This window comes from Miniopterus schreibersii (assembly GCF_964146895.1).
Source record: "Miniopterus schreibersii genome assembly, chromosome: 2".
Lineage (NCBI taxonomy): Eukaryota > Metazoa > Chordata > Mammalia > Chiroptera > Miniopteridae > Miniopterus > Miniopterus schreibersii.
This window is the reverse complement of record NC_138102.1, coordinates 163,127,802-163,147,089: the sequence shown is the minus strand read 5'-3', so window position 1 is coordinate 163,147,089 and position 19,288 is coordinate 163,127,802. Positions and strand designations below refer to the sequence as shown.

Sequence of the window (19,288 nt, the reverse complement as noted above, 5' to 3'; positions counted from 1 at the left end):
AAGACTTAGAGCAATTTTTTTTTTTGGAAAATAAAACATTGAAGTCTGGATTCCACACAGCTCTTCATAACCTATACAAGTAGCTTAACCCCTTAACACTTCACTCCCCATTACTTCTACTCCTAGTGTGACTCAGATATTTCACTGTTAAATCCACAGAAACAAAGCCTCCTGCTTGCAGGACGGAAAGGAAAGAATAATACACCGGCCTCCCTTAGGAATGGTTTGAATGCAGGTGACAGTTCTTCACATTTACAGAGGTATGATTTTTAAAATTTATTTGTTTCTTTGATTTTTTAGAGTACCTTTTCTTCAAAGGTTTGAAACTCAAAAGGAGTTTTTAACTTTCCTCTTGCTCTATTCTCTTGGTTTCTCCCTGTAGAAGTACTGTAGTTAGGAGTGTGGGTTGGATACATCCCATTTCCTGTTTCATTTTTCTCTGTTGAGAAAACCACAAACTTTCAGGAAGGTGAAATAAATAAGGCCGGTTCCAAACTCAGTTGTGACATAAAGTTGGTTCCTGACGAGCCTCTAGCCCTTTGTGGTAGACCCTTTCCCTTTGTGGTTTCCCTTCCCCAACTCTGGGGCCTCCTAAGCCCACTACCAGTGGGCTGTCTGTCCACCCCTCTCCTCAGCATCTGCCTTCCTTACCCAGCTTTCCCTGTCCTGCTGATCTCTGTTCATGACCCAGAATCAGTCTGATGACTCCCATGCTGTCTATTGTCCCTACAATGGAAACTTCCCTGCTCTGTAATAGCTTGTCATCCAAGACCAACTTTGCTCTCTTTGGAGACTATTTTGCCTGGCACACTTGTAATTGATTAGTAAGTATTAAATGAATGAATGAGGGCATGAATAAATAAATTGTTCTCTCGATACAACACTTGGCACCCATCCTACCTCCACCCACCCCAGGTGCATATATATTAACAGGGGCCTGATAAAAACAGCATATCTTCCTTTGTAGCATGGCCAAACTAGGTGAGTTGGGAGAGGAATCCCATGACAGGTGGTTGCTGGTACTCTATTAGCTATGTGCTTCTGATGCTTTGACATCTGGGGCTTGCTGATGCTGGAGACATTGTTCCTCCCAGAGCTAGTCAGTTCCTAGACAGAGTAAACAACTCACCTGCTAGAGTGTCTTTCACATACAAATCAACCAACCCACAGCCCGTATTCCAACCACCTCCTCTACTGAGCTCTCACTGGGCTCTCTCACTCTGGGCCATCATCTACCTGCTCTAATCACCACAGGGCCAGTTTCCAGACAACTCAGGACAGCTCTTAAGCCCCAGAGCCTGCTCAAATGATTCAAACCAGTCAATCCTGCTGTATAGCCTGCCTCAGTCCTGCTGTGTACTCTTTCTACAGAAACCACGATAAAGGCCTGTGTTTTCTCTTTGCTCCTTCTGCCTCCTGACCTCATGCGTCCCTGCGCAGCATAACATGTTCCCCCTTCTTGGGAACGGTAACAAACTATCTTTTCAACGGCAATTGCCTCCTGACCTGCTGGCCTCACCATACCTGAATAATACTAAAACTTACCTTTTGAAACAATTATCTCAAATACTTCTCTAATCTCAAGTGTGAGGTCTCCCATGCTAATTCTTTTACGATCCTGAAGAAAGCCTCTCCTTTCCATAAATTCTGAAATTGGAGAAATGACTTATACTCAGAGAAGGCAATGTAGTATTAAATAAAAAATAAAAGTAATGACAGACTTTGTTAATATGTATTATCACCCTGGGATCTCAAAAATTTTTATAAATTATTGTATTATTCTCAATTACTGAAGTTCAAAGATACACAGTGATTTTCTCAAGGTCACAGAGCAACATACACAGAAGAGGTGAGACTCAAACACAGACTTTCCTGGCATTCCTCTGACTCATGCCCTGTTCCCACTCCTTCCTTTTATCACAGTCTTCCAAATCTTCCAATATCTTTTACAAAGTTTTCTTGCATAACTTCACCATTTCCTTCATACTTGAAAGAAAAGTATGGCAGTCTTTCCAACTAGGGCCAATAAATGATTCCACAATAAAAGAATAGCTGAGTCCTAGCTGGTTTGATCCAGTGGTTAGAGTGTCAGGGTGGGTGTGGGAGGCAACCAATCTATATGTCTCTCTCACATTGATCTTTCTCTCTGTCTGTCTGTCTGTCTGTCTGTCTCCCTTCCACTCTTTCTGAAAAGCACTGGAAAAAACATCATCAAAGAAAGATTAAAATAAAATAGCAGAGGTATTTCAACAATAATGCAGCCTTGGGGAGATGAATGTAGAGTTTTAAAAAGATATTACCAAAAACCAGAGATCTATAAATTACAGAAGTTTATAATACTAAGTCTGACCTTTAGTGAATTAATTAGAACCTTCATAAATTTTCTTTTTGAAGAATTTTCATTCTTTGGTCATGAGTCCCCAGAGCTACGAAGAACAAGATTGGCTATAAAGAAGACAGGGAAAAAAAAACACCTTGTAGTTTTGGAAACATGAACTGAAAAGAAATACTTAAATTCCCTACCATAAAGATAAAAATAAGCATACAAAAAATATAATTAAATTATTAATGAGTGGCCATCACATAAAGATGTTAAAACATATGGGGCCGGTGTTAACCAGTTGTTGGGGGAACACTTCAAGAATAATAATTGAAAAATTAACTCAACATTGAACCAAATATAGTTTGTGGAAATTTATTTGTTAGCGTTTACCAAATTCCTACAACAGTTTTAGAATTTCATTGTTTTAAGCAAGAAAGAGAGAAAGGTGAGAAAGAGGAGAGAGAGAAATATAATCAAGTGAATCTAATGATTTGGAAATAAAAAAAAAACTGACGAAAGAGCTGGATTGTGAATGAGGAGAAGACTGACTGGACCAGGGGCTGAAGAGCAACCGACAGGGAGCTGAAGTTGCTTTTTGGAGATGGTGAGGGGCAGCCGTTAAGAATTTCCACAGCGCTGGGCAAGAAGAAACAGGCTTGTGTGCCCGGGGGACCTCAGCTGGCTATCAGGAAGAATTGCTGACTGTACATGTCAAGGGCTCTGGTTTACAGGATCAAAGGAAGGCTTCTGGGATGTGCCTACCCTTGGAGTATTTTTCAGCCTCAAGCAAGAGACTGTTTGGGTGGTTTTCTGCAACCCTGTGGATAGACTAGATGGCCTGCCGGCCTCAGAATCCCCTGGTCTCATGTTGCTGAGAGGCGTGCCCAACACAGCTGCTTTCACAATGTCCTTGCCAGCTGCTGACTCCCAGCTCAGAGGCTGAGAGGAACAACTAAGTCTTTCACTCTCTGTTCCTCACTTGGACCAGTCCTTAGGTGTATACTGTGGTTTTTGAGCTCTTGAGCACTTAGGTACTTTCCTTCTGAGCCAAGGGCCTCCTGGGAACAATGGAGCATCTGTGTGTTGACAGTAACAGCCTGTGAGCCAGAGACACTTGGCGGAGCTCTCCCTCCCACATGGGCTGGATTGCACACCTCACCTGCAATAATCCATGCTTAGTCAGCACTAGCCAGCCCCAAGGTCAAGTTCCCCCTCCTCCTACCCCTTCTCCAACCTGTTTCGATTCTGAGCAATTTGGCCACATTTATACTAATCCTCACTCAGGATGGTCTCTACCCACCTCCCATCCCACCCACAGAGTGAGCAATAACACATTAGTGGCTCATAGACTGACACTAAACAGTGGGCACCGAAGGGTGAGGTACCTATTACTTGGGCAGTTGGGTATTTACAAAAGGTTTGCAAAGAGATGCCAGTCTTTTCCTATAACATTATTGCTTTTTATTTATTACATGGTTGTTGATTTACATGGGGAATTAGGAACGCTAAGCAAGCATAGAGTTTTTACATGGTCTGTTTCTGCTGAGTTCAGAACCTTGAGAACATCATTTGACTTCTGGCAAAAAGATAATGCCACAAAGGTGTTTAAAACCATACTTTTGTTCTTGGCCACAAATCAGAGAGGGGGACATGTGCTTATGAGGAAAGTAGAGTTTTAACCCTTAGGTAACTCTAATAGAGAAGAAACTGTGTTGTGTGTAAGTCTTGTGCAATTTCCAAATTCGACATTAAATGATAAATCGGAACAATTTCCTTTGACGCATGTCTCTTCTTCACAGTGGTATCACAGTATTTTTCTTAGAGCCTCTATCCAGTGGTTTCATAGTGCTACTACAGTATATGGTCCTACATGGTATGAATGCATAAGAGAAAATTAGATGGGTAGTGAGAGAGTATAGGCAAATTAAAAGAAAGGACAAGGGGAATAAATGAGATTTTAAGGAACAAAATGGAGGGGTGTGTGTGTGTGTGTGTGTGTGTGTGTGTGTGCATTTAGGGCCTGATGATTTTGTTGTTTAGTGTCTTTGAGTTGCCCCTTTTTCTTCAGCATAAAGTAGACACTTGGCGGTATGCAGAAGTATCAGGGAGAAATCAGAGTTCCACCTTTTGAGACTTTTCTTCTGATTCATGATTTTCTCTCTGAAAAACACCATGACAAGATATTTAGATTTGGAGTCCACTCTTGTTTTTGAGCTCTAAGTTTAGAAAACTGAGCTATTTAGTTATTCTTAGAAGTCCTAAATCTAACTGCAATTTTTGTTTCATGAACTCTTTATATAGAATTTGATTTGTTTCCCAATGATATTGTATACAGAATGGTGAAATCCAAAATTCAGCTCTCTTTTGAATAGGCAAGACCTTTCTCAAAATGCTTTTGTAGTTCTGTTCCCATGACTATATCCTAACAAGCATCCCAACTATCTACCACGTCCTCATATACCTTTGCTCTTAAATCCAGTGGAGCCCAGTTTTTATTCAATAGGAATAACAGAGACATAGAGAGGAAGAAAACTCAACTTGCCTTCCCTGTAGTCTCACACTTACCAGCCTTTTCCCATTTAGGAATCCATCACAAAAGTTCTGCACGAGCTCTACTGAAAGTTCTGCCACGGGCAGTGTATCCCACTCCTCATCTAGAGTCCGGTAAATTGCCAAAGCAGGCAGTTCAGACTTCTTTAGTTTGAAAAATGATATCACCTTCTCATTTCCATGCATACCACTGTCCACCAGAATAAAAAGAATCTGCAGTTGGAGAAGTTTGAAAGAGAAAGATGTAGCTGAGGTCCTGGGGAGAAAGAGACACCCTGTAACTGTCGCAGTTTACTCCGATTGAACTTATGGTTTGTGCCACACAATTTAAAACTCAATTGAATCAGAGTAAATTTGTTCTTCCTTTGCATTGCTTAGGTATTTTATCCCTTTGATCAGGTTGATTTAATTTTAAGAACATAGAATTGGAAGAGATTTTAGTGATTAACTAAGTAGAGCCTAATGGTTAAAAGTGGAGAATAAATTTTAAATTTTGCTTCTGGTACTTTTTAGCTGTGTGACTCTGAGCATATTACTCAGCCTCTCTGAGACTCAGTGCTCTTATGGGCAAAACGAGCTTTTGTTGGTGGGAGATTAAATGAGAGGGTGCATTTAGTATTTCTAGTACAGTTTTTGGCATATATAAATGTTCCGATTTATAATTTTGCCTGACAAATATTAACTATTTTATATTATTAAATCAAACCTTCTACCCAAAGTAGAAATCTTCTTTATAATATTTTGATTAGAGGATTATCTTTATTCAGTAACACTGAAAACTTACAGTGTTATGGATACAACCACCAGATAGTTCTTATCATTGAACAGGTCATTTAGCTCAAGGCAGTAACCTTGAAGTTGCTTTCTGTTAAGTGATATGAAGCAGAACTGCACAAAGTACGCAAGGGAAAGAAATACATATTTATTGTCCATTAGGTACCACATACGTGATAGGTGTTTGATATGAGAAATAAGCCCTAAGGTCTAAAGCTGTAAGAAATTATGGCAAGGAGAAAAAAATTGTAACGAATAGGTAATTTTTATTTTCAGTATCTTTGAGTCTGTTTTTGTTTTCACTTCTCAATGTAGGAAAAAAGCAATAGACTTTACCACCAATGGAAGATATAATTATACAGGTCTTAAATAGTACAAAATAGAATATCTTTAACTTTAAATCAGAGTAATTGATTTATTATGTCCCAGTTCTTTATCTCTTAACCATACTAATTTCTCTTATTTTTCTCACTTCCTTAGCCCCATCTCCCTTTTTCTACTGTCCTGGTGCTGAGTTTTCAAAAGGGTGTCTCCCACACCAGACTTACCTTCCCCTGGAAGAGCTTAGCTGCCTTCTGGTACCTGTGCATGCTTTCTTCATACTCTGGCGAGGCCTTGTTCATCATCAGGAGAAGGTGGATCTGAATCATGCTATTAAATAGGCCAATCACAGTCTGGCAAATTGAAATGTATTACAGTAGAATGAAAGAGAGAGGGAGAAAAAAAAACCCATTAGTGGCAACCCAGGAACTAGGTAGACTGCAACATAAATGAGAGCTGTTCACCCACAACACAAATGGTAACTAGCCTCTAAGATGCCTGTCAGTGAGGCTCACCCTCTGGTTCTCATGCAACTGTGTTGCTCCCTTCCTCCCACACTGAATAGGGCTGAGTGGAGTAGCAGGTGGGATATTGCAGAAACGATGGAGTGTGACTTCCAAGGTTAAGTCATAAAAGACATCATGGTTTCTGCCTTGCTCTCTCTTATATCACTCATTCTAGGGAAAGCCAGACCCAGTGTTGGAGAGATTCACACAGCAAGGGACTAAGGCCTCCTATTAACAGCCAGCATTGACTTGCCAGTCATGTGGTTGCACCATCTTGGAAGCAGATCTTCCAGCCCCAGTCTCACCTTCAGATGCCATTGCCTCCCTGACCAGTGACTGTAACCTCACAAAATGCCTAGATTAGAAGCACCTAGTCTAGCTGCTCCCAGATTGTTGATCCATAGAAGCTGTGTGTAATCAAGTATTACTGGTTTAAGCTGCTAAATTTTGGGGTAATCTGTTATGCATCAATAAGACAATAAATATACCATGTAATATATTAGTTACTTTGACTACATATTAATAGTACATACCTTTGAGTGCCTGCTATTTGCTGGGCATTGTTTTCAGGTTTCTACGTATAACAACGAATTTAATCCTCAAAGTCCCAGTTTTATAAATGAGAAAATTGAGGCAAAAAAACTCTGTCAAAGTCATATAAATGGTGGACTGGGATTCATACCAAGCTGTCTGGCTCTATAGTCTGTGCTCTTAACCATCAGGATGTACTGCATCATACACAGCTGATTACAAAACCCCATCTGAACCAGTCCATCCCTCAGTGTGGCTGAACCAGTCTGCCTGAGGTCAGTAATACGATATGCTCTTCAGGAGACCAGAGGTGTTGGCCCTTTTTTGCTGATTCCCCATGAAGCTGTCAGTGATGGAGAGGGGTGGGGAGTGAAACCAGGGCACTGCTCCCCTCATTTCACTTTTCCGAAATAGTGCGACAAGTGTCTTTATTTAAAATAAACCCCATTCCCTTCCACATCTTCCTTTAAAATACAGAAAGCATTGCTGTAAAACCAGCACGTACAGAGGAAGAGAGAGTATGGGGATTAACAAACCGTTGGGCAGAGTCCCAGGATGGTGGGAAGGGGAGTAACCAGGTGAGATCTTTCTGGAAGCTGCACGTTGCTCTCTAGAGATTCCCTGGCTCTCTTGGCTAACACATAGGCAAGGAGGGCCCAATGGGTTCTTTCCCCAAAATTTCTCCCTATAGTTTAAACCAGTTCTTAGATTTTAAATTTGGGAGACTGGGTGTTAAATAATAGTCTCCTGTTTGATTAGATTCGGCTACTTATATTTAGAACATGCATCTACCCTCCTAGAGCAGACATGAAGGATTCTTCTTGGGAAGAGTGGAGAAGTCAAACTAAGGAGCTAAAAGTTACTGTTGTCTTAGCAAAAGGGATTGGACATATCAGAAGTGATTCATTTAATCCTAATAGATACAGCCTGATTTTTCGCCTTGAGGCCAAGGATTGAGTATGTGCGTTAAAAGTGCACAGCAGGACAGGTACATGGCTGTGAGTTTCTGCCCAGTTGCTACCAGTGCAAACCTCTGCACCAGAAGCAGCTGAGAAATAGCCATGTAGTGTGGGCGGGTATCTAAATGAGAAAAGTACTACTTTTGGGAAATGAAGTTACAATAAAAGTTAAACTTGCTCCTCTAAAGAAATTCTTATTTAATTTCTTTTTGATGTGGTTTGCCTTCACTATAAAGCAAAACTTAAAAAAAAAAAATCTGTTACTCATCTCTAAGATAAGAGATGAACCAGACATAAGAATTCAGGAAGGCCAGTCTTTGCCCCTGCCTTAGCCAGCACAACTCCAGGACCCTGAGACCATCAACTCAGGGACCATAAAATCAATTTTTCTGGTTCCACATGCACTTCTGGAAGCTCTATAGACACAATGGTGAGAATGACGATGGTCTAGGAGAAAAACATCTTTTCAATGATTGCTGCCAACACCCCCAGGGTGCATGTGTTTGAAATCTTAGCAAAAGTGGAAATGGAGTCACCACTCCACGGAGACAAACATGGTGTGAGAGGTGGACAGGAATTTAGTCAACAGGAAAAGGGGTGTTTTCTGTTGAAGGCTGTGTAGGGCAATGGAAAAACCACAGGATTCAGTCAGACAGACCAGTCATGAAAAAAGCAGGGACAAGTGCAGAAAGCTGTCTCTGAAGCTCAAATTGCTAGTCATATGGCTTTGAGGAAATTGCTTTACTTTCCTGAACTCCCATTTCCTGTACTGTAAAATGGAAATAGACAATATGAACTAACGCATCATGAGTTAAATTTTCTTCCCTTAATTATGTCTTTCTACTTACTGTGTGATCTGGAATAATTCACTTGGATCTTGAATGTTCTCCTCTATAAAATGGGCATTTTAACCTCAAAAAATCAATGTGAGGATTAAATGAGAATATGGTGGGAAAGGGCATTGTCATTTCTAAAAATCATGACATCCATGTAAAATACTGTTATTAGAGAATGAACAGCAATTCTGAGCTGATGTAGAACACTATAAATTAATGCTTTATCGCTCTATGGTCTCTGTCATGGAAAATAAAAGTCAGGTCATGTAAAGCAATTCTATAAGCTACAGAGTGTTAAAAGGCCAGAAGATTACCAGGACCAGTAGACCAACACCTTTACCCAGGCTACATACAGCATGCAACACTAAAAGAAGACAAACCTAGAAAGAAAGCTGAGCCACCATGAGGGTCTAGGTATGTGCAGGTGGTGCCAGACCTGGAACTATTACTGGACCAGTAGGAGGTAGGCACAAAAAATGGGAAGAAGTGCATACAGACTTTTATAGAAATTTTACATAACTGCGACATCCAAATATGTGATCAGTAAGCTTTATTTTCTACGGTTTTTTTTGTGTGCCTATTAATTATTTTATTGCATTTTACAAAAGTATTGATTCCTGGTGCTTTAGGAAAAAAATAGACCTTCAGCATAGATCGCATTTGAGGGGTGTGGTCTAGAGTGTTGCTAGGATCAGAGTTGTCTTCAGGGAACACTGTCAGGCAGCAAAACTCAGAGGTTTTTGAATCAGTCACCTTCACTTTGCATTATGGTTCTCTTTCTTATTAGTCATGTGATAGGTCATTTAACTTTTCCGATTCTGGTTTTTTTGTTTTTGTTGTTGAAAAGGGATAAGTCTCCCAGCCTTAACGGTGTAGTAAAGATGACAGCATGAATGACTAAGTGTTCAATTAATTGCAGTTATTATTGGTCAAAGGATCAAAACCCCTGGAGGAAAAGATCTGTGGTGTGAAGAAAGTACCCTCCCTTGCACAGGGACTTCAGGGACCATTGTTTACCACAGGGTTGTACTCTGTCACGAAGTGGAGACTGTTGATCTCAATGAAACGGCTTAATTTGGTGTCATCAATGCTTTCAATGTCTTCACTCTCTAAATTCAGTTGTTCGTTATCCACCTGGGTAACACAAAAATAATAAAATTGTCACTGTTCTGTCTTTATTCGTATATGACAAATGTTTCCGGACAATCTACCACATGACAGGCACTGACTACAGCTCCAAAAACAGAAAAGTAAATAGGAAATGTTCCCTATTAAGTGTTTAAGAACACACTGTCCTGTCAGATAAAACTGAACAGATATGTTCCACAGAATGTAGCAAGTGTCATCACAAGGGAGTCACAGGCCCACGTGTCATCTGAGGAAGAGCAGAAATGCTTTCAGGAAGAGGTAGTTCCCTTAGGAGGCTCTAAGTGCACCATACATTTTATATATAGATTATCTTATTCCGTTCAAGATGTTTTTAAATTTCTGTTCTTATTTATTCTCTAAACTGTTGGTTATTTAAATATGTTTTTAATTGATTTTTAGAGAGAGAGGAAGGGTTTGGGTTAAGGGTAGAAACATCAGTGATGAGAGAGAGGCTTTGATTGGCTGCCTCCTGCACACCCCCTGCTGGGGATCGAGCCTGAACCCCGGGCATGTGCCCTGACCCTGAATGGAACTGTGACCTCCTGGTTCATAGGTTGACACTCAAACACTGAGCCACCTGGCTGGGCTTAATTTAATTTTATGAAGGGTGTAGGAGATTTTTCCTTCCTATCTTTGCAACTTGTTTTTCTAATTTCTTCATATTTTATTTTTAATTGTTGTTTTATTTATTTAAACTAAAAAGGTCCAAAAACATTTTAAAAACTGTTTTTTAATCACTTTATTTTACAGCTGTTTTCACAAGTCAAATTTGTCAAATAAATGGTGAGGTACAGAAAATGTTTGTATTTCAAAAAAGAATTTTGAAAAAAATTCATCAAAGCCTCAGGATATTTTAGTTGTTTTAAAATTCACAAAGTTCTGAGTAGAAAGCTTGGGATAGAAATAGAAAAGCAAGAGAAAAAGTCTCATTCGGTGGAGTCCTTGCCACCCTACTACCATTCCGCTCCCCAAGTCAACAAGAGTGAGGGGAAATAAAATAAGCGTATAGATCTTTGCTGCTCAAGGCTTGGTTCCTGAGCTGGCATATCTCTTTCATACTTATGCGTTTGCTATCTGCAGCCATAAAATCATCATTATTATCACAATCAGGGACTTTGTAATACTTAATATGTCTAAATACTTCCTGATTATTTTTCTAGGAACTCGCAGACCTGGTGCTTGCACTTCAGCTGACTTGGCTGCGCTCTGAGCCGGGAGCCCCCTCCCTCTAGCGTTTTTTTCCAGGCAGTCCCTCACATTTCCCAGAACAGGGAAAACAGGAAACGCCAATTACATTAGGTGTTTCTGGACTTCAGGAATGAGGGATATTGGAGGTAGATGTTAAGTGATAGCATTCTCTAAGAAGCAAAGAGTTTCAATAAAAATCACCCTCCTGGAGTCAATCCAGTTTGTAGCATTTCTTTTAATGAAACATGCCCGATTATTTTATTATTTCTTAAACTAATAAATTCTGGCGCACTCATGTGTTGGGGTCTTGGAAACAACATTTGAACAGGAAATCTTTCTGTAAAGGAAATTATTTGCATAATGCTCTGGAAAGAAAACTCTGAACCTGGAACTAAGAGTTGAGAAAATTTTTTTTATGTATTTTTCCAGTTTTTGGAAAGAATTTTACTGGAGATATCATATTATTTTTTCTCTCCAAGTAAAGAGACACCAGAAGAGAAACAGAAACAGTAAAGCAGAAACATTTCCACCTTAAAATATAATTTTGAGTTACCCCAAGAGCATCTGAAATGAATTCTTTTATGTTTTAAACACTACTTATATCATACCAATAGATTTAATAATTCTTTTCTGTTAATTAGCATTTTGGCAATATTCCTTTGAATTGCTATGCATTTCTCTATTTAACCACCCAGTTTTTCATAAAATGTATTAAAGTCATCTTAGTTTACACCATAGTCATGGTATTAAATATCTTGTATAGCACTGAGAAGTTATTTGTTAAACAAATACCCTCATGTCCCTGGGTTTATTTTTATAAGTTGCTTAGCTTACATTATATTGGATAAATATATACTTTAGAAAAATATTTAATAAATTGACATATCTTGCTTCTTGTATTAATGATCACTTTATTTTTATGTACTAGTTCTTTCTGGTGGTCTGGCAAGGTGCATTTCTTATCGTAAGTATCCAACAAATAACTGTAAAGGGAATAGCAGAATGCCTCTACTGTATTTCCATTACTATCCTAATGGAGAAAAGTTAGGCTAATATATTTTTAAAAATAGAAGTGACTGAGAAAACCCAAAGCAGGTTAAATGTTTAAATAATATCTGAAATTCTGTTTTAGGACAGGCTCATGGCTTGTTCAACCCAGGACTGTGTCTGTTAGGACAACAATGAGAGTTCTGTTGGAGGGTGTGGAGGGTCTCCCTGTAGTCACACTCACGCAAGACAAGCTGCCATACATCACGGACAGGCTGTCATACATGATTTATGATTGTTCCATTTTATACACATTTCTCCTGATGATATTTATATAATCAGCTTTCATTGTTTCTGCAAAGTGATACATTCCATGAATACAGATAGCATTTGCTGGTCTCTCATTTTTATGTGCTAATATTTCAAGCATTCAGCCATGTTAACCATGATAGTGTTATTATGTTTTCACTTATCAATATTTTAGTTTATCTCTACATATGTTCTTGCAGTTGAAAATTCTATATGTCTAAATTCTGAAATTTCCTTGACAAAATATGCAAAGTCTAGATTAAATCTTGAGAAATAACCCTGGAGTTTGATAAGTAGTGCCAGTGGGATAGAGAAATGGTTTAAGAGAAAGTGGTTTTTAAAAAAGCAGGCTTTAGAATGAGAGGCATGAGAGTAGACAGAATCTAGGAGTAAAAACACGGGTTTTCTTCAGGAATAAGTGCTTTAAAAAGTCAATGTAGTCCATAGAAAAGCCATGCATTGAAGTGAGAAATACTGAGTGTGAATCAGATGTGTTTGTGTCATAGTTGTGAGACTTTGGACAATTGAATGAACCTTATGAAACTTTAGTTTCCTTATTGATAATGCAGGTATAATAATAATTATTTCACTTAATTCTTGTGAGAATTAAATGGTAGAACAATGGAAAACATCCAGCGTAGTGCCGACAATAAGTTAGGCACTGAAACAAACAAAAGTATAAATCTAAGATGAAAGAAGGTACCAGAAAATTTGCAAAGTTCACGCTTCCCCATGTAAAGAATAGTTTGGGCTGATAATCTCTTTAAAAATAATTTAAAAAAGTATTCCAAACCCCTGAATAATAATTCTACTAAAATATGGACTCAACTTTGAAACTGTAAACTGAGAAAAAAAATGTTTATCTAAAAACTGGCATGGCAGAAGTTGAACCTCTCCCAGACCTACAAATGGAGTAGGGTAAGAGCCAGTATGTTTGCTTTTGGTATGGCACAAAGTAATCCTGTCCACAGAGGTCCCAAGAGTTCATTCAGAGTAGGTCTGTCACTAGTGGTAAATGAAAAACAGATGCTAAAGAAGAGTGAACAGCTCTGGTAAGTCATCATCAGGTCTTTATAAACAATAAATTGTAAGCAAAGTTAATGCACCCACTAGAGGATATTAAGCCTGTAGAGACATTGGAAGCAACAGCACTTGTTTTTCTTCCCCTCATGTGTATCTTGGTAGCACTAAGACTTTAAAATCAGGCCCTCATAAGATCTACAAACAGCAAACCAGGAAAAAAGTACTTCTGGAGCTGTAGCTGGTTAGAATTTTGTACTGAAGGGTCACTACCAATGGTTCAACAGTAACGTGAAAGGCATTAGCCTAACCTGCCATCTCTTTCTTACTAAAGCTTTTCACAGAAGAGCTCGATTGAATCCTTTTTCACAATGGTGAAAATGCAAACCTACAACTCTTGTCCAGGTGGGGAAAAGGCTGCTGAAGGTACTACTCATGTACCTGCAGACATAGTTTTGGAGGAGAGTTAGTTCCTCAAACACTTTCTGAGTGTCTTCTGGGTATTAGCGACATGCGGTAGACCTTTGGAATAGAAAAATGAATAAGTTATGGTTGTTGCCTTTGAATAGTGGAGCTGGAGGGAGATGAGACAGACGCAGAAATACATGACCTACCCTATAAAGTGGCAAATGAAAACAGAGGTATGCAAACCTGGAGGAATAGTTAGGCCAATTTGGAGATTCCAGGAAGGCTTTCCGAAGGATCAGATGCCCAACTGACTCACTGGAATGTGAGGAGTTAGCTGGGTTAGGCTAAGGGAAAAGGGGCACCTGGGGGCGGTGGCATTCTAGGCAGAGGAATAACCTGTGTGAAACAATGGAATTGTATCACAATACTGGGTATAGTTGGGTGTTGAGAGGGTAAAGCCCAGGGTGGGAATGTGCTGGAAAAGGGAATAGAGAAGCAACAAGTGGCCAGGTCATAAAAGACTCTATGTTTAAATATCTTGATTTTTACCTTGTAAGAAATGGGAAATATTAAAAACTTTTTAAGAAGGGAGTGCCATGGTCAAATTTCCATTCTAAATTCATCATTGTGATACCAATCTAGAAGTTACATATGAAATAGTAGAGGGAGGTCAATTAAGAAGCTATGGAAGTGTCTGTGTCAAAGATGCTAAGAATCTAGAAGAAGAAGGAAGTAGAAAGAGGGAAAAATAATATAGGTTCAGTAAGATAGGAGACATAATTAGGAAAAAATCAGAGACTGAATGAACGTAGCCATTCAATAAGAAAGTGTTTCAGAGGGAAGAACATGATTCAGCAGGTGCAGATAATGAATTCAGCTTCAAACATGTTAGGATTGTAGTGCTTATGAGGGTGTTCAACCAGCAAGCATTTGCTTTATGATAGAGGTCCAGGCTAGAGAGAAAACATTCCAAATACTCAGCAAGCACGTAATAGTCAAATGTGAGAAAGAATTATATTGCCTAAGGATTACATATTCATTCATGAACTGACTCATTCACATATTTATTTATTTAACGAACCCTTAATGAGCACCTGATATGTGGCAGGCACTCTTTTTGGCTCTGTGGTTGAAGTAGTGCCTCACCGGGTCTGGATTCTACAACCTAGATGGGGAGAGACTTGGGTCAGGCCATAGTGTAGATGGAGTTAGAGAAGGTCTCAGGGGGGTTAAGAAAAGAAGAAGAGGACCAGTAGAAGGGGGCTCCTAGAAGTCAAGAAAACAGAGATTAAAGAGAAAAAAGTGGTCAACATGTCACACATGCCAGGGACATTCAGTGCAGTAAGACCTAAGAGTGTTCATTGGATTTGGAAATACGGAAACATGCTGGCCTGGGTGAAAGCAGTTTTAATGGAGTGCAGGGTATAAACTAGATAGCAGTGTATTTAAGGGCTTAAGGAAAGTTGGAGATGCTGAATATAAAATACATGTAAGAGAGGTTTGGATGACAAGTGAAAGAGGTAGGGTGGAGGCTAGAAGGGGAAGGACATTCAATCCAGAAATCTTGAAGCTATCTTTTGCTCCATTTCTCATTTCCAGTGGACTCTAGTTATCTTCACCTTGATAATCTACCCATAATACAAGCTCAACAACTAACCATAGCATCAGAAATCCCTATTTCTGTGTAGGCCTTCACCATTCCTAGATACTTTAACTTTAAGCTTTGCCTCCTTTCCATCATTTTGATATCTAATCCTTGCAAGACCTGCCTTTTCTTCACTTTCTATTGTGATCTCTCTACTACAGATCCTTAGTACATGATGTATTTTTCCCATTCTAACCAAAGTTCTCTCCACTCTTATCTTTTGCCTGGCAATCCATCCCACCCAACTGCCAAAAATAATGTTGCTAAATTACATTTCTGTTTACGTTACTTCCCCCATCTAAAGGCTGTAGGGCCTTTTCTGTGCCAACCAAATTAAGTGAAAACCTGTCAATCTGGGATTCAAATTTCTCCAAAATATGATTCCAATCAAGCTTCTCTGTCTTAGTCATTTCTCCAAAACATGTACCCTGAGATCCAGATAAATTGGTCTCATTACTGTTTCCCAAGTTACATTTTTGTTCTCACCTTGGCCATGAATTCTCTTCCACCTTGTCCAAATTTTATCTATCCTTTAAATCCCAGTTCAGTTGTCTTTTTAGTATTATTTTTTGTCAGAATACCTACACTGCTTTTATCCTTCGAACCCTTATAATACTTTATCCATAGTGATGCTCTTTGTAGGATAGATACTTGTATATTATATTTACAATCTCTACTGTATTTTAAGTTCTATGAAAGAAGAGAATATACTTAGCGTGTTTTTATTATTAATATGTTGCATAGGACATACAGTAGCTGTTTAATACATGTTTACAAATGTACATGAACTTCCAAAGATATAAACATATATGTTTTAGAGCTGAAACTGATTTTAAAGATAACATGGTCAAACCATTTTATTTGATAGATGAAAGAATTGGAGCTAAGAAATGTTAAGTGACCTGCCTAAGTCACATGACTGGTCAGCAACACATTTCATTTCCTGATTTTCAGCCCAGACCTCTTTCCATTTCATGACAGCATCTGTTTGGGAAGCTTGAGTCAAGCGTCATCCTTGTCATTGTTGTCCCTGACGCTGGCATCATCATTAGTGTTAAAGACATAGATTTCTTTCTAGCCTCATAAGTTTGTGAGTTAGTTCACAACCTAAGGTAAGTAAAACCTGGGAGAGGCTTGAGCTGCCCACCCAACTTACCAGACGAAAGAGGGAGATGGTGTTCTCAGTGATATTGTAGTGCGCCAAGACCTCAGAATCAGTGCTCACTCCAAAGGACACGTCTTGGAATTTTTGCACCACCCCATGGAATACAGACACTGCTGGTATTTCTAAATCCTAAAAACAGGGGAAAGAAAACCCCACAGTAGTTACTGCAGAGGAGAGAGACATGGAAACAGAATAGGGAATTGAAATGTGCTCACTCATACCGGAAATCAGAGACTTGATTTAGTGTCTGAGCTGAGTGAGTTAATTGGTTACTACAAATTTGTGGCTAAGCCTGGGACTCCTCTGTGGCCTTACCGTAGAACCTGCAATTTGTTAGTAGTTGAGAGGGGCCTCAAAATCACAGGGGCCTGCAAAATTGGGAAGCATTGTCACTGATGTACCCAAGAAGGCAAATGTTTTAGGAACAATTTGTGGAAGCAAAAAGAAATGCAAAAATAAGAAAGTGTTATCAAAAAAAGAAAAAGAAATGAAAATGGAAAGTCAGAAGTCTTCTTAACAAAGGTTTGTGCAGGATGTGGCAGAATAGTCCTTCTCCTGTGTGCAAGCTGGAGGTATTGCCCATGAAAGATGCTGCTTATGCGTTGCTCCAGCTCTGGATCCCAGGCCTGCAGGAGGGGCAGGGAAGCCACTCTGAGTAATGAGTCCAGTCTTATAGCAAGCTGACATAGTTTTTGCTGCTGTTGCAGGACCATTGCCCACAGCAGCTCCAGGTAGTAAACAGGAGTGAACTTCTTCTTTCCTGACATCTCCCTGGGCTGAAGGGGATGTGCAAAGAGAAAAGAAGATGGCTAGCCTTGCATCTGGGGGCCAGCAGAGGGGCTGGTACCCTGCTCATCTGAAAGGGCCTGTGGAGTTCACTCGAGCCTGTGAACAGTTGATAATCTAGGCTTCCCCTTTTTTATTCTGCTCCTTGAAACGGAATTGCTCACAATGAAACGACGGCATCTGGTGGCTGTTTAAGCCATTGCACACTCCTCCAGTTCCACTTTCGTGCCCCTCCCTGCCTTTCCCAGGGCGGCTGTTTTTGCCTACAGCTCAGATGTCTCATCACTGAGAAATGTGCTCCCCTCTTTTCCTCCCGAACTCACATCTCGTCACAGCTCTGTCCAGCTGTGTACACAGAACCGGCAGGGTGGTGATGAGTTGGAATTAATGGATGGAAAATGACAACAAGGTCTGCAATGAGAGAGAAGGGGCTTGACCAGTTGTGAGAAACACCAGATGTCACCTCCAGAGAAAGATAAAAATGCCGGAACGATGCTCTCTCATTTATGGCTGCTTTCATTAGGTTGGCAGCCAGTGTGGAAGATGGAGGCTAATACCTTCAATATATAAAATGTCACCCTTTTTCGACATTCAGAGCAAAAAGGAGAGAGGAGAATGAGGGGCTCCCTATTTGGTAAGGCTAGATGGCGGTCACTATTGACTAAGGCATTGCCTGGATGGTAGAAGTTGGGTTTACTCTGGCCCCTGACTTAGCAGTCCGATACTGACGCAAGTTACAAAGCATCCATAGATGAGTAGGCCCAGCCAGCAGCCTCAGAACTTTCGAGAAAGACGTCATTCAGAGGCTAGAAATGTCTAAGCACGGAGAGTTCTTGAATGAAAAAGCTGAAAGCAGACTCCGAGCCCCTTGGCTTCTAATATAGTATCGTCTGGCCAGCTTGTGGCTCCTTTGAGACTGAGCATGTCTGGTTCTTTGGGGGAATAACAAGTCGGGTATCTGGACAAACCTGGAAGAAGCCTATGACAGCCACCTCGGCAGCAGCAATGAATTCCATGGCAGCTGGGACATCTGTGAGCCGCACGGGTCCCTGGGTAGCCCCGGGACCATCTGGACAAAGAGAGAGACAATGAGAGAGGAGAGGAGGTGATCGGGAGCTGAGCAAAGGAGAAGCAGCTCTGAATGATAAGGGCTTCTACGCTGCTTCTCTTCACACTAAGGCCAAGCAGCTCTGGGGGTGCAGTTATTATGCCAAGGCTTTATTTTTTTGCCAACATATGGAGGGTGATCCCACCTTATGGCCGCTCTCTAAAGGATAAAGCTAGACTTCCCTCTTCTCTTTTCCACCAGGCAACACACGTGTGTATCCAGCTTTCCTGGAAATTGTCTAGGTGTGGAGGAAAAGTGCTCAGAGTACTACCTTGTTTCCTTCCCTTCTCTTAACAACACTTCTGTCCTATCGTCACCCAAGTGGCTTTTTTTTTTTTTTACCTGGAGATTCTTGAATTTCTGCAGCAACATCTGGGGGCAGCTTGCACGTGAAGAGAAAGAATAGAAACAGGCATCTGGACTGTGTCGCTTCCATTGCTCTTCTTCTAGCCCTGATCCAGCCCCTGGCCTTTGTGTGTGGGACACTGACTCGGGGCAGCCCACTCTGCAGCTCAGTGGCTGTGGTGCTGTTAGAGCTTTGGGAACTCCGCAGCTGGCTCTAGGGGGACCTTCAACTTCTGAGATAAAAGACCGAGCTTAGTGACAGGGCCTCAGAACAAAACCAACCAGAAGGAAGTCAAGTAAGTTCATTTAAATAAGAAAACAATATTCTATGCCAGGTATTGACCTAAGCACTAGGGATACAAAGATGACTGTGATTGG

The 19,288-nt window shown here is 40.2% G+C and overlaps 2 protein-coding genes across 4 annotated transcripts in view; one reads left to right on the top strand and one right to left on the bottom strand.

Moving 5' to 3' along the window:
* Positions 1-19,288, top strand: part of PDE6H (phosphodiesterase 6H) — a 57,212-nt gene that overhangs the window by 2,286 nt on the left and 35,638 nt on the right. For both annotated transcript variants that reach the window (XM_081128567.1, XM_081128568.1), the window contains exon 2: positions 160-260. The gene's annotated coding sequence lies outside the window, so the exon portion shown is untranslated. The remainder of the gene's footprint in view (positions 1-159; positions 261-19,288) is intronic.
* ERP27 (endoplasmic reticulum protein 27) lies at positions 4,436-19,102 on the bottom strand (the record flags this gene model as incomplete). Of its 2 annotated transcripts, none has more annotated exons than XM_081128564.1 (7): positions 18,908-19,102; positions 18,426-18,526; positions 16,654-16,800; positions 9,818-9,934; positions 6,196-6,321; positions 4,889-5,086; positions 4,436-4,483 (listed from the first exon to the last, which is right to left on the bottom strand). In XM_081128564.1, the coding sequence occupies exons 1-7, from the start codon at positions 18,999-19,001 to the stop codon at positions 4,436-4,438; spliced, it is 831 nt and encodes a 276-aa protein (XP_080984690.1). In that variant the 5' UTR covers positions 19,002-19,102. The 2 variants fall into 2 exon arrangements, with proteins under 2 accessions (XP_080984690.1, XP_080984691.1); XM_081128565.1 differs by having other exon boundaries at positions 16,663-16,800; positions 18,908-19,062.